The sequence below is a fragment of the Nicotiana sylvestris genome, chromosome 2 (assembly GCF_000393655.2).
Source record: "Nicotiana sylvestris chromosome 2, ASM39365v2, whole genome shotgun sequence".
Classification (NCBI taxonomy): domain Eukaryota; kingdom Viridiplantae; phylum Streptophyta; class Magnoliopsida; order Solanales; family Solanaceae; genus Nicotiana; species Nicotiana sylvestris.
Genome location: NC_091058.1, coordinates 94,640,464 through 94,656,043, shown reverse-complemented (window position 1 = coordinate 94,656,043; position 15,580 = coordinate 94,640,464). Strand labels below are relative to the sequence as shown.

The window sequence follows — 15,580 nt, the reverse complement described above, 5'->3', positions numbered from 1 at the left end:
CCCAATAACCTAATAAAATTAACTCTTCGGATTATCAGTTTTACCCGATATATGCCCACCCCTAATTCATATCTCCATCCACCAAAGAGTATAGATGGAAGAAATTCAAGGAGAAAGGACAATCCGACGGGCATGGGCAGCTCAATAAGATGGGGTGGGGTGAGGGTGGGAGGAGATAGTAAAGCCTTTGCTTTAGGTCCCAAAATATTGAGGATTCAAAATTTATAGTAGATTTTATTTATTTTCGCTCAGACAATACTATTGAAGTTTATAGCAAAAAAATACAAAATCTTTATAAGAAGTAATTGACGGTGACTAAAAACCACTCTTAAGACAGGAGACAGGAGAATTTGAGAAAAATAATAAGTATTGCCTTAACTTGATATGTTTTTGAAATCGTAACAATCAATTTGACAAGATGATTAGACTTACTTTCAGAATAAAAATTCTAAGAGTAATTGTCAAGTAAAAAATAATACTTTAATTGATGAATATATATGTATGTATATGTATACTCTAATAAATTACTCCTCTATAATTTCAATCCTCATTTACTATATGAAAAAAGAAAAAAGGAATTGAACAATGGTTTGCATGAAGTGTTTAGGATCGCTCTTACTATTATAACACCACTAAGAAAAGCATTTACAAAAAGTCTTATTAGAACGACTCCCAAAGAAATTATAGAATGTAAGACTTTTGAAATTTGTGGTAAATAAATTTAAAATAAAATAAGAATTTTAAAGTTAAAATATTTTTAAATATTTCCTTAGCATGATAGGGCTAATTAGAATTCCTTGGAAAATAAAAGGGGAGTCATTGTAATTGTTAATCTCAGGAGTCAGGATGGCCTAACAATTAAAATTGAGGAGCAGAACCTGCAATTTTGGCTAAACATCGGCGGCACATTTAAAGACGTTTCTCGAACCTGGTCTCGCGGGAAGCCAGTTCCACAGAGAAAGGAGAGTTTCTGCCAAAATAGCTTGGGGAGGAAACAGAGCTAAAAAATGGAACCTGAAGCAGCGCTAGAGTTTGTGAAGCAGGGTGCTACTATGTTACTTCTTGATGTCCCTCAGAACACCCTCATCGGTGTTGATACCCACGTATGTAGTGATTTTTGGGGTGTGTGTGTGTGCGTGTTTTGTGACAATTTGATCGATTTGGTTTTCATTTGGAGTAGTTTTTTTATTTGTTTTTTCATTTGCAGATGTTTTCCACTGGGCCTAATTTCAAAGGCGTGAAGATGATTCCTCCTGGCGTCCATTTCATCTACTACAGTTCATCCAACAGGTTAGCTTTTTGTCTCCTTGAATTTTAGGAACTAAAGCTTCTAGAGTTGTCATGAACTGTGGTTTTCAAGTACTTAATAGTATTCATTTCTGCTGTAAGAATCCGTTTCTGTTGCCAAACCTTATAATTTTTGTACTGTGTTGTTCTTTGCTGCTCTTTTTGTGGGGTTCCTTTCTCTCCTTAGGAAACAATATGATTAGTAACAACTAATGTTGCCTTTCTTCTTGTGAGTGCAGAGAAGGAAATGAGTTCTCACCAATAGTTGGTTTTTTCGTTGATGCCAGCCCTTCAGAGGTTAACAAAACATCTCATTTTCCACTTCTGCATTTTTATGTTGATCCATTTATGTCCATAGTTGTTCGAGTTCTTTCAGTGTTGATAGCGAGATAGAGTTTGTACAGTTTTATGTTGCCAGACCATAGGCACGGATATAGTTATATTATCATAGATTCCTTATATGCTAATCTCTTGCTTCTTTTTCTGGTTTTGCTTTCTTTCAATGTTTGAACAGTTGTTCATTTTCCATTGATGTACTATACGTTTCTTCTTTTCTTTTATGTCAAAGTATGTTTGGAAACTCGATCTCTATCTTCCCGTGGTAATTTAGCAGGTAATTGTTAGGAAATGGGATTCAAAGGATGAGCGCTTTGTCAAATTATCCGAAGAAGAGGTAAGTTCTTCGAAGAATTTTCGTTACTTCTCTAAGCTGGCCTAGAACATGCTAGCTAATAAGGTGGAGTAAGGCCAATCGTATCTTCTTTTCTTGACTACCATTTTAGATGTTCGTGGAATTGTCCCATGGTTATTTTCCTTGATAGATGCTGCTGTTGGAATTGTTTCCATGATTATGAAAGCAAATAAATTCATGAAGAGACCACTACTATCTATATTAAAGAAATGACCTTCAGAAATGAGAAGTCTTACTTTCCCATTCTACCTCGTGCGAAATCTTGTAGACGAGTTGGAAGGGTTTGCTGGTCTCTTACCTCTATTAGTCTTAGCAAGCAGGTTGTCCATTAGTTCATCCAACTCAATTAAATGAACAATGATGAACATATATTATCACTTGCATATAAATTTATAACTTTCATACACCCTTCCTTTTCTGACATGTTCTATTGATTGTTAGAGATAGCTATGTAATTGTCCCACATTGGAATAGGAATAGTATCCCTTTGTATAGAGTAGCTATAAATAGCACCTCTTGTATTGCATTACATACAATATCAATATGTATCATATTTTCTCCCGTGCCTTCTCACATGGTATCAGAGCTATCGTGAGAGATTTATCGTTGTGCATAAATTTCAGCGATTCCGGGAAGTGAAATCAGTCACCGGAACCCTTTTTCCGGCGACTTTCAAAGTTGTTTTGCGTCTGCTTTGTCTCGGTCAGTGTTGTGCAAAAAAATCCAACACTACCACAAGAGTAGTCACTGTCCGGCGACCAAATCCCAGTGAAAATCTCCGGCGGTACTGTAGCTGTCCAAAGAAAATTTTCCGGCGAAGTTCCGACGTCGCGTGGGCCACCTTTCGGCCATTTTTTGGCGACGACTCTTCAGGACAGATTGTTCCCCTTGCAATTCCGAGCTTACCTATTCAGGTTACACCAAATTCTGACCACTTTTATATTTTTCCGGCGTGAATAGTGATTTCAAAAGTGAACTTCCGGCCATTTTTTTGAAAAAGTTCCTTCAGAATAGTTGGGTCTTCTGGTAATTCCGATCCTACCCCTATTGTTTTTTATTTCATTCCAACCACTTTGAATATTTTTCGGCAGCTATAGTAACTTTCCAACTGCTACAGTAGTTTCCTATTCTGGTTCAGTGTTCCTTACTTTATTTTCAGTGGATTACAGTTGATTATTTCTCTTATTTGGTAATAATTTACAAGATATCTTTGGGAATGGATGTTTTTGGGTCTAAAAGCATGAGTTCTGGAAACTCTAATGTTATGATTACCTCGGAACCTTTAATGGGAGATTCAAACTACTTAGCTTGGGCTTCATCTGTCGAGTTGTGGTGTAAAGGTTAAGGTGTGCAAGATCATCTAATTAAACAGTCTAGCGAAGGAGATGAAAAGGCGATAGCGCTTTGGGCAAAAATTGATGCTCAATTATGTAGCATCTTATGGCGTTCTATTGATTCTAAGTTAATGCCTTTGTTTCGACCATTCCAGACATGTTATTTGGTTTGGGCAAAGGCTCGTACCTTATACACTAATGACATATCTCGCTTCTATGATGTGATATCACAGATGACAAACTTAAAGAAGCAAGAATTAGATATGTCTACTTACTTGGGTCAGGTACAGGCAGTCATGGAGGAATTTGAGATATTGATGCCAGTTTCTGCTAGTGTGTCAAAACAACAAGAGCAGCGACAGAAAATGTTTCTAGTTCTTACACTCGCTGGACTTCCTCATGATCTTGATTCAGTACGAGACCATATTTTGGCGAGTCCGACTGTCCCCACAGTTGATGAATTATTCTCTCGATTACTTTGCCTTGCTGCAGCACCAAGTCACCCAGTGATTTCATCACAAATACTTGATTCCTCTGTTCTTGCATCCCAGACAGTGGATGTTCGGGCATCTCAAGCTATGGAGAATAGACGAGGAGGAGGTCATTTTGGGAGATCTAAACCCAAGTGTTCTTATTGTCACAAACTTGGACACACTCGTGAAATGTGTTATTCCCTACATGGCCGTCCACCCAAAAATGCCTACGTTGCTCAGAGCGAGATTACAGGTAGCCAGGGCTTTTCTGTATCTAAAGAAGAATATAATGAGCTCCTTCAGTATCGAGCAAGTAAGCAGACATCTCCACAAGTAGCCTCAGTTGCCCAGACTGATACTCCTGTTACTGGTAATTCTTTTGCTTTTGTTTCCCAGTCTAGTACTCTTGGACCATGGGTCATGGAATCAGGCGCTTCTGATCACTTCTCTGGTAATAAATCACTTTTGTCGAATATTGTATATTCACAGTCTCTTCCTACTGTTACTTTAGCCAATGGATGTCAAACTAAGGCATAAGGAGTTGGACAAGCCAACCCATTGTCTTCTCTCACCCTAGATTCCATTCTTTATGTTCCTGGTTGTCCTTTTAGTCTTGCATCTGTTAGTCATTTGACTCGTGTCCTCAATTGTGGTATATATTTTATTGATGATTCTTTTATTATGCAGGACCGCAGTACGGGACGGACAATTGGTACAGGTCGTGAATCAGAAGGTCTTTACTACCTTAACTCGCTAAGTCCTTCCACAACATGTCTAGTTACAGATCCTCCAGATCTAATCCACAGACGTTTAGGATATCCGAGTTTATCCAAACTTCAAAAGATGGTGCCTAGTTTATCTAGTTTGTCTAGATTAGATTGTGAGTCGTGTCAGCTTGGGAAACATACCCGAGCTTCCTTTACGCGTAGTGTTGAGAGTCATGCAGAGTCTGTTTTCTCCTTGGTTCATTCTGATATATGGGGTCCTAGTAGAGTCAGTTCAACCTTGGGATTTCGTTATTTTGTTAGCTTTATTGATGATTACTCAAGATGTACTTGGCTTTTCTTAATGAAAGATCGTTCTGAGTTATTCTCTATATTCCAGAGTTTTTGTGCTGAAATCAAAAACCAATTTGGTGTCTCTATCCGCATTTTTCGTAGTGATAATGCCTTAGAATATGTATCTTCTCAGTTTCAGCAGTTTATGTCTTCTCATGGAATTATTCATCAGACATCTTGACCCCTCAGCAAAATGGGGTTGCAAAAAGAATAGGCACCTTATTGAGACTGCTCACACACTTCTAATTGAGTCTCGTGTTCCGCTGCGTTTTTGGGGCGATGCAGTTCTCACAGCTTGTTATTTGATTAATAGGATGCCTTCATCTCCCATCAAGGGTCAGATTCCACATTCAATATTGTTTCCCCAGTCAGCCTTATACCCTCTTCCACCTCGGGTTTTTGGGAGCACATGTTTTGTTCATAACTTAGCCCCGGGGAAAGATAAGTTAGCTCCTCGTGCTCTCAAGTGTGCCTTCCTTGGTTATTCTCATGTTCAGAAGGGATATCATTGTTATTCACCTGATCTTTGCAGGTACCTTATGTCAGCTAACGTCACATTTTTTGAGTCTAAACCTTTCTTCACAACTGACGTCACTTCTGCGGACTACCATGACATATCTGAGGTCTTACCTATACCGACTTTTGAGGAGTTTAGTAATCTTCCTCCACCTTTGACCACAGAGGTTTCACCCATATCAACTTTTGAGGAGTCCAGTGTTGTCCCTCCTAGTTCCTCAGCTACAGGAACACCACTCTTGACTTATCATCGTCGTTCGCGCCCTACATCAGGCCCATTTGGTTCTCGTCCTGCACCTGACACGGCTCCTACTGCGGATCCTGCTCCTAGTACACTGATTGCACTTCGGAAAGGTATACGGACCACACTAAACCCTGATCCTCATTATGTTGGTTTGAGTTATCATCGTCTGTCATCTCCCCATTATGCTTTTATATCTTCATTGTCCTCGGTTTCCATCCCTAAGTCTACAGGTGAAACATTGTCTCATCCAGGATGGCGACAGGCTATGAGTGACGAGATGTCTGCTTTACATACAAGTGGTACATGAGAGTTTTTTCCTCTTCCTTCAGGCAAATCTACCGTTGGTTGTCGTTGGGTTTATGCAGTCAAAGTTGGTCCCGATGGCCAGATTGATCGACTTAAGGCACGTCTTGTTGCCAAAGGATACACTCAAATATTTGGGCTAGATTACAGTGATACCTTCTCTCCAGTGGCTAAAGTGGCATCAGTTCGCCTTTTTCTATCCATGGCTGCAGTTCGTCATTGGCCCCTCTATCAGTTGGACATTAAGAATGCCTTTCTTCATGGTGATCTTGAGGATGAGGTTTATATGGAGCAACCACCTGGTTTTATTGCTCAGGGGGAGTCTCGTGGCCTTGTATGTCGCTTGCGTCGGTCACTTTATGGTCTAAAGCAGTCTCCTCGAGCCTGGTTTGGTAAGTTCAGCACGGTTATCCAGGAGTTTGGCATGACTCGTAGTGAAGCTGATCACTCTGTGTTTTATTGCCACTCTGCTTCAAGTCTATGTATTTATCTGGTAGTCTATGTTGATGATATTGTTATTACGGGCAATGATCAGGATGGTATTACTAATCTGAAGCAGCATCTCTTCCAGCACTTTCAAACTAAGGATCTAGGCAAATTGAAGTACTTTTTAGGTATTGAGGTTGCTCAATCTAGCTCAGGGATTGTTATTTCTCAAAGGAAATATGTTTTAGACATTCTTGAGGAAACAGGGATGACAGGTTGCAGACCTGTTGACACGCCGATGGATCCAAATTCTAAACTTCTGCCTGGACAGGGGGAGCCGCTTAGTGACCCTGCAAGCTATAGGCGGCTGGTTGGTAAATTAAATTATCTCACAGTGACTAGACCTGACATTTCTTATCATGTGAGTGTTGTAAGTCAGTTTATGTATTCTCCCTGTGATAGTCATTGGGATGCAGTTGTCCGCATTATCCGGTATATAAAATCGGCTCCAGGCAAAGGATTACTGTTTGAGAATCGAGGTCATGAGCAGATCTTTGAGTACTCAGATGCTGATTGGGCAGGATCACCTTCTGATAGACGTTCTACGTCTGGATATTGTGTTTTAGTAGGAGGAAATTTGGTGTCCTGGAAAAGTAAGAAACAGAATGTAGTTGCTCGGTCTAGTGCAGAAGCAGAATACCGAGCAATGGCTATGGCAACATGTGAACTAGTCTGGACCAAACAATTGCTCAAGGAGTTGAAATTTGGTGAAATCAGTCGGATGGAACTTGTGTGCGATAATCAAGCTGCACTTCATATTGCATCAAATCCGGTGTTTCATGAGAGAACTAAACACATTGAGATTGATTGTCACTTCGTCAGAGAAAAGATACTCTCAGGAGATATTACTACGAAGTTTGTGAGATCGAATGATCAACTTGCAGATATTTTCACCAAGTCCCTCGCTGGTCCTCGCATTGATTATATATGTAACAAGCTCGGTACATATGATTTATATGCTCCTGCTTGAGAGGGAGTGTTAGAGATAGCTATGTAATTGTCCCACATTGGAATAGGAGTAGTATCCCCTTTGTATAGAGTATCTATAAATAGCACCTCTTGTATTGCATTACACACAATATCAATATATATCATATTTTCTCCCGTGCCTTCTCACATTGATAATTAGAGAACAATTCATTAATCTTCCAAGGGACTAATTACTGACTCGTTTGACTGATAAGTGCAAAAAGTTGTTGCTATGAGTGCAAGTTGAGCTCTTCTATTTTTGTTACATGTCCTTAGATGTGTCGGGCCATAATTCCTCCAGGTCTTTGCTACATATGAGCTCTCAGCCTGTTGAGCTTCAGCTTGTCTACTGCACTGTTGAACTATGAGTTTCCATGTAGTGGTTAATTGTTAGTTCTCAGTGACGTAATCCTATCATGGCACTGGTTTTCATTTAATGCAACGTTATTCGTATCGTATCTATGGTGTGGATGTTTATTGCTTCAGAAGACTTGTTTCTTGCCAAACAATGATTATTTCCCGTTTATTGAAGGAAGAGAGATATGCTCAAGCGGTGAAAAATTTGGAGTTTGACAGACAACTTGGCCCTTATGCATTGGAACGGTATGGAGATTGGAAGCGCTTATCTAACTATATTACGAAGAATACCATTGAAAGTATTGGTGAGTACACTGCTTTTACTTTGTCTCTTAACGTTTTGACAATGAGAACTGAGGGGAGCATCTGCGCGAAAGATGTTGAAACCTTGGTTGAGTTGATTGTAAAAAAGATATGCATATTAATGCGGAATATAAACCCAATAAGCTGAAATGGAGCTTCAAAACTTCTGTTTGCACTCTGGTCAGCTTTACAGCTTCCTTGAGTTTTTTATGAAGGTTAACAGCTTCCTTGAGTTATCACTTATCAGCATATTAATATGTTCAGAGTATTTTGCTTCTCAATTTTGTTAAGTTGAGGGTGTTGGTTGGTGTAGATCAATGCTCCAAAACAAGATTTTCTCAAATCAACAAAAACATTATTCATTTACAAGCAGAAAAGTCAAGTTGCCTTTTCTGCTTAGTGGATGGGTAATTTTTTCTCATATGCTTATTTTTCCTTTTTTATTGAATAATTGTATGGTGGTTTTCACGATTTCTTGAACTTGTAATTTTTGTTTTCTTGTTCTCATCTCAAATCGCATCATGATTGATCATAGGATGCTGCAGAATCTAATGTGTGTTGTTTTCAAGTTAAAGAATGAAAAAGATTGATTGTAGGAAAAACAGAAAGATGAGTTTGAGAGTTGTTATAACAATCAAGTCTTAGAAAAAATCAAGTCTTTGAATGAGGGTTCGTTCCAGACCAGACATATAGAAAAGAGTTGATTCATGGGCATATGAGTAAAAGGAGAGTTTGTACTTTGTTGATGGTGCCACTCATCCCATGAATAACCCTTGTATCAATTGGATAAATAATCCCATCAAAAAAATGGAAATTAAAAATATGTACCAGATAAATAAGACTCTTGCAGCGTAAGCTAGATAGACAGGTATTAACTTTGGGAATGCGTGAGAGCAATGTCTCTCAGCCCTTGTGTTTTTGTGCAATATGATGGAGCCTGATTTGTGATGACACGTAATCCCATTAGTTATGCGCCTAGGGATCCCATTAGTTATGCGCCTAGGGATCCCATTGGTAATGGTATACCATTATTAATTCCATTAATTGTGGGATGCGATTTCCCATTCCTTGCTAATGTGAGATCCGCTACTTAGTTGAATTCATATTAAAATAAACAACAATATTGTGATCCTTTGGATTCTTTGACCAGACGAGTAGAACTGCTTCAGCTAGTGTGTTTCATGTCATAGATAATGGCTATAGAACCTGTGGGGGTTCTTCATCTCTGCCTGAGGAAATCAAAATGTGAGTCACTCTTCGCAATTCAATTTTTGGCTAGGCTGACAGCAGCTATTCTTACTTCTACCTCTGAGTATGTGTTTTTGTGTGTGGGGTCATTGCTCTGTCTTGTTCTCTTTGCAATATGCTTCAACAGTTCTATCATTTGGCAGAACCTATTGGAGGAGAAATCACAGTTATTTCTGAATCTGAGGTGGTTGAGAATGTTCCTAAGACAGCCATGGAGAAAGTCTTGGCTGAACAGTTGAAGAGTAGCAAGTTCTCGAAGCCTGTTGAGAAATCGCCTAGTAAAGGTTGTTATTACACCTCAATTCCTCGTGTTATCAAGCAAAAGGGAGCTTCAGGACCAGAGCTTACTAGCATGAATCTTGACAAGGTATTTGTCTCAAATCTGCATTATTTCTGTAAAATGACAGTATTTCTATTTTTTCCTTTTGCTTTTGAGAAGAACTTTAGCTTTTTCCTTCAATGCAGACACAAATATTGGAGACTATTCTGATGAAGCAACATGGTGGTTCAGACGATTCGCTTCTGGGAGAGTTACAATTTGCCTTTGTTGCATTTCTGGTATCAACCAGCGGTTTCACCTTTTCGTTGTTCTTATATTATTTATGTGATAAACCAACTTAATTAAGAGGACAGTTCTTGAAGTTTAATGTGTGAGCAATTTACAGATGGGACAGTCACTTGAAGCTTTTCTGCAGTGGAAGCTTTTAGTCAGCCTATTACTTGGCTGTACAGAAGCTGTAAGTATGCGTCAATCCCTCAGCATGTATGTGGCTAGCGAGATCTTCGTCTGTACTTCCATTTCTGGATGCAGTATGGACCTAAATAATACAATTCAAGTTTACCATCTTGTTCTCATTTGACAAAAAAAGGTTGGGAAGGAAATGGGACACTAGAGCCTATAAGAGGCTTTAAAGCTTAACTTTACATCTCTATCATGTGGGGAAAAAAACATCACTACCATTGCATAAAGGAAGATTTGCCTGTTACAATTAGGAAAGACTAGAGGTGATGGATCATCCCTTCCTTTTTCTTTTTTGTTGGTATTTTATGATAGAAGCTTGTGTAGTTGATTCCCTAATTTCTGTATGGTGGGAATCATGCTACTAATACGGCCTAAATACAATTGAGTTTTACAAGATTGTTCACTTGTCCTTTCAATTCTTTTGAAAGAATATGAACATATAGCCGTTTTAATCGCTTATCATCCGCCAACTGCAATAGAAGTTTGGATAAGGTCCACTTCTCCCACAAAAACATGATTTGAGAATGTTCAAGTTGCTGAAGGTAGTCATGTGATCCTATCAGGGAAGAAAATATGTGAGATTACTTGGACTTCTACTTTTTCATGGTAAACTTCGATTCCTGTAATTTAACAATGAGCTCTTTTGGTTTCTTAATTGTAACTTAAGATTATGGTGTATTTTTTGATAGAATATAGAACACTGTAGTTCCAAAATTTCACACTTCCCTTGATATCCTGAAACAAGACCAGAAAGATTTTGGATTCCGATGTTGAGAATTCCCTTTTAGTATCAATAGGTGATTTGTAACATCTTGATTTGCTGAGCTATTAATGACTATCTTCTTCAATGGGAGGTCCTTCTGCAAAGTCATATTCTGGGTATATAAAGGTTATGATACTATAAGTGTGCAAAGTAGTGCTGAACTTCTTGCATCTGATATTCCTATTTATTATAGTCAGCAAAATATACCACTGAACTTGATCTTTTAGCTATTATTTGCGCAAATAAAGTTGTGTTTCTGTAGAAACAGTATCTATCGACTCCTTCCCCCCACCCCCACCCCTCTTTTTGTTTCTTGTGATCAATGTGGATACTCAATTACGCTTTCAGATAAAAGTCTAAGTTGTTTTTGACTATAATTTATCTTCATGCCCAGTTTATGTGAATTGCTTAAACAACCTACATCGTGGTCGTAGGTCTTCTTTCAAATTCATGTCTAGTTTAACCATTTATATCTTTGCAGCCTCTACACACAAGGACTCAGCTCTTCACCAAGGTAATTCTTAAATGTCATTTCTGTGCATGCTGTCATATAGAAAGGTATGTACCTTCCAGCTCTGAGGCGGGAAGCCTGGGCCTATGGAATAATCAGTTTAAGGTTTCACCTATTTTATCATTGCATTTCAACAACTCTGTCCAACATAAGGTAAAAATGAGAAAGTGTATAATTTAATATGCATGTTCAAAGCGAGAAATGCAATGCCTATGAGGTTTTTTCTTAGTTCACTTTATAAGGAATTCCTTTATTGTTAGAGAGATCTTATTGTAGTTTTGTAGAGGCATTTTAAGCAATGCGGGGTTTATGTGATTTTTCTTGCTCTTGTTAATGAACAAGAATAAACATGGACAGCGGTATGGTACTATACTTCTTGGTGTGAAGTTGGGCAAATGAACATAGTGGACCTGTGGTTGTATCGTGTTAAACTTTGTATGTAGCATCAATAACAACGTCGTTTTACATTTAATGTGTAAATTATGGTACCCTACTTTCTCTAGTACATCAGGTGAAGATCGGGAATAGTGGTAGTGTTTAATTTGTCTTTATGATATTTGATTAAATCCCATTGAAAATGGAATTGATGGTGTACATTGTTAGTTTTCCATGCAGCTCCATATTGCATACGTGCCAGTATGAAAAAGATGCCTTCTGTTTATTTTGAGTTTTTCATCCTTTTAGACTCTTAGATACTGACTAATGCAATCTTTATTTATCATCAGTTTGTGAAAGCAATATATTATCAGTTGAAAGTTGGATTTCAAAAGGATAGTAAGGATACTGGCAGGGCAGAGAAAGGTGCAATGACATTGTTGGATGAGTCTTTATTGTCTGCTGATAACTTCCTGTGTCACCTTTGTAAGGTAAGAATCCAGTTCACCTATCAGTGTATCTACTAAAGTGTAGGTAAAGCATCTCAAGGTCAAATCTCTGGTTTCTTTGGACAATAACATTCTTCGTTCAAGTAAAACTCTTTGACACATCTTGTAAGTGTTGTTTTTTTAATGGGGGATATCTGTGCCTGCTTCCTCACCTCAACTATTCCATTGAGTACTCGTCACCTAGCGGTTTATGCCTCTGCTGGGACTTGAACCCTGGTCACTCATGCTTTTAGTTTACTTCATTAACCACTAGCTTACACCCTTGGTTGCTTGTAATGTTTCACTATGACTGGTCAAGCACTTACACTACCTAGTAATATGGCTGTGGATGGTTTTACTTGGGATCACATATCTCGTGATTATGATAGTTTGGTTGAGCCATCTTTAATCCATTGATTTCAGGATTTCTTCTCATTGGTGCTTGATGCCCCCATGGTTGATGGAGACCTGCTGACTTGGGTATGCCTCCAGTGACTGATCCCTTTTGATTCTTTGAAATAAATTCAGATTTTCTTTTAGTGATCAAGTGCCTGTGAATAGAGTCAGAAGCATTCTTTATTATGGACTGTTGCATTGTAGTTTCTACTAGTGTCTTTTGCAAAACAAATATATGGATTTTATGGAAGGAGCAAAAGGGTGATGCCTTAACCCTACCCTTTTGCAAATCTGAGAACTGGCTGAAGAATCATCACCTAGGTTGTTAATCACATCTAACATACTTTTTCTGTGATTCTTGTAGTTGAAGTAGGGATTTATTTATGATGAATAAAGATCTGGTGAGAGCACTTAAAAGCATCTAGAGCATGAGAAGCTAACTTGGAGAAGGCGATGCTTTTTATATAGATTACTTTCAACTTGAATGAGAGTTACTTCTGTCCTTGTCACTTTGACCATGTCTCTAGCGATGTTGCTTGGATCCTCCAAAAATGCCACTGCGTTTGTGTTGGATCCTCCAACAGTAATGCATTTTTGGAGGATCCGACTCCGGGGTGTGCATTTTTGGAGGATCCAAGCAACATAGGTCTCCAGTGAAATCAACTGATGAATTTGGTATATTTCTTAAGCGGATCTAGATTGAAAGTTGTGAACCTTATAATTATTTGTAGAATTGACAAACAGGATGTCAACTTCACAACTCAATTTCATCATCAGGAAGCATGGGTGGCTCTAGGGTAAGGCCACTAAAGCTTATGCTTTAGGCCCCCAAGAGTCAGAGGCCCCCCAAACTTTTTCTATTACTTATACTTATTTATATTAGTAAAGTTTTTTTTAAATTAACAAAACATTAACATTTTATTTCAATACACTACATTAATTCTAGTTATCAAATATTTTATTAGTAGATATGAATATTTAAATAATTTAATTCGAAATTTTAAAATATTGGACAATGTTATACTGTGGAATACTTAAAAGAGAACTTAAAACCTGAAAGAAAATTTGTTAAGACCATATAATTTTTTCTTGGTTATCTAAATATTTCCTCACATCTTCTTAAATTTTGGCTTTAGGCCTCCGATTTCATTGAGCCGCCCTTGTCAGGAAGGATAATCGTATTTCTTTTTGTCCCTTTCCCTTTAGATTGTTGTATTTATGCCAAAGTTATGTGTTCTGTCCATGTGCATTTAGTATTCTATAAAAATCTCTTGTGCACTTCGATGCTCAAGTACTTTAGTACTATCTCATGGGAAGCACCAAGTATAATCCACCTTGTTCCTTTAGACATGCAATTCCAAATTTATTGAACAACTACTCGAAATGCAAGTAAAGGAGCTTTCCTTTTTAATTGCCTATCTGAAGTTGACAAATGGAGTGTTTTTCTTGTTTGAATGATAGACTAGAAAACTGAGAGAGCTGCTTGAGCAGACTCTTGGATGGGACTTCCAGCAGAACAGTGCAGTTGATGGAATGTACCTTGAAGAAGATGATGAGGTTTGTAAAAGTCAGATGCTAGTTTTCTCTTTTTCCTTTTTTGTTTTGGTTCTTCACGCTGAATAAGTCGTTCCACTTCTGCAGTTTGCTCCAATGGTGGAGATGCTAGATAATCCAGATCACACTGAAACACCGTCAACATGATAGGTGGAGATGCTGTATGTCCACATCACACTGAAACACCGTCAAATGTGGTTAAACTGTATGCCGATATTGATGTAGCATTTTCGGGCGAGCTGCTGTTGAAAGATTTTGATATAGTTGGCTAACCAAGGGCGGCTCTAGGGTAAGGCAGGTGAAGCCTTTGCTGTAGGCCCAAAAATACTTAAGGCTCAAAAATATGAAGTATAGTTATTAATAAATAAAAGATTTATATTTAAAAGATTTCAAATTTTAATATTTTAAATTTGGTATAGTTAGGGTTGAGTGAGTTAATATGATAAATTCTTTCTCTCATTAAATTAAATATTGTATTTACCTTCTCATCAATTCTATTTTTCTTCCTTTACGTGTAGCTTTTTTTCCTTCTTGTTTTACTTTAATTTCAACCAAATTCTCTAAATTAACTTCTTTTTTTGTCACATTTGGTTGATTCATACATCAGAAAGTAAGTTCATTTGTGTTTTTTTTAGCTAAGAAATCCTTGAGGCAAGGTTCAAAACTCGATAAATAATGAGCTTATCCCTTTATCATTTTCGCAGAAATATCATATTTTTGTATAGAGGAGAGTTCAATACCGTGACGTGCATTTAACTCACATGTTATGTGTTGCATTCTCACCACTAGATCAAAGCTACGTAGTTTTTTTGTCTTTCGTTATTATATGAATTTTATGAAAGAAATTTAAGGGTCTTTTAATATATTTATTTTTAGGCTATTAGTTCCGTTGAGATCACTGCCCCAAATACATGTTGTTCAACCAGTTTAATTCACATTTTATAATTGCATGATATATTCAACGCCTTTAATGTTCTTGTCAATATTATTTTATCTTAATTAAGACTGTAAAATTTGATGAAAATGGCAAGGGTGGATGAATGGCTCAAGGGGAGGTTAATAAAGCTTTGATTTAGTCCATTAAAATTTTGATGCACCAAAAAATTTTAAAAGTGGGTATTATTATTTTATTTTACTTTAGACAATATTAAAGTTTACAGAAAAAATAAAAAAGTATAAAAATTTTGTAAAAAAGAAAGAAAGAAAGAATGTCTCCTCTTTAACAGTAAAAATGTGTTAGAACTTTGAATTAAACTACTTAAATTTTCATATTATTTTTTCTACTATAATATCAAAGGAAATATATTGTAAATACATGTCTAGTATCTTTTTTTTTTTAAAAATTACTCTTTACTAATATAAATAATAATGTTATTATGTGAAGTTGAAGGCTTTATGTTACTTAAGAAGACTAGTTTCTCGGCATACACATTGCGTGTGTATCCCTTCTGAATAAATATAATTATTTTCAAAGATCACATA

General features: G+C 37.4%; 1 protein-coding gene across 2 annotated transcripts; it reads left to right on the top strand.

Moving 5' to 3' along the window:
* The first annotated feature begins 832 nt into the window (after nucleotides 1-832).
* Nucleotides 833-14,615, top strand: LOC104248283 (uncharacterized). 2 transcript variants are annotated; one of them, XM_009804514.2, is made up of 13 exons: nucleotides 833-1,103; nucleotides 1,208-1,290; nucleotides 1,527-1,584; nucleotides 1,901-1,960; nucleotides 7,894-8,023; nucleotides 9,413-9,636; nucleotides 9,735-9,827; nucleotides 9,935-10,006; nucleotides 11,256-11,288; nucleotides 12,011-12,151; nucleotides 12,572-12,628; nucleotides 14,006-14,101; nucleotides 14,186-14,615. In XM_009804514.2, the coding sequence occupies exons 1-13, from the start codon at nucleotides 1,008-1,010 to the stop codon at nucleotides 14,243-14,245; spliced, it is 1,203 nt and encodes a 400-aa protein (XP_009802816.1). In that variant the 5' UTR covers nucleotides 833-1,007; the 3' UTR covers nucleotides 14,246-14,615. The 2 variants fall into 2 exon arrangements, with proteins under 2 accessions (XP_009802816.1, XP_009802817.1); XM_009804515.2 differs by lacking the exon at nucleotides 1,901-1,960.
* The last annotated feature ends 965 nt before the right edge of the window (nucleotides 14,616-15,580 follow it).

Coding starts and splice junctions, on each gene's coding strand:
- LOC104248283 (XM_009804514.2), top strand. CDS start 1,008: ATGGAACCTGAAGCAGCGCTAGAGTTTGTGAAGCAGGGTGCTACTATG. Junction 1,104..1,207: donor TCATCGGTGTTGATACCCAC/GTATGTAGTGAT, acceptor TTTCATTTGCAG/ATGTTTTCCACTGGGCCTAA. Junction 1,291..1,526: donor TACTACAGTTCATCCAACAG/GTTAGCTTTTTG, acceptor TTGTGAGTGCAG/AGAAGGAAATGAGTTCTCAC.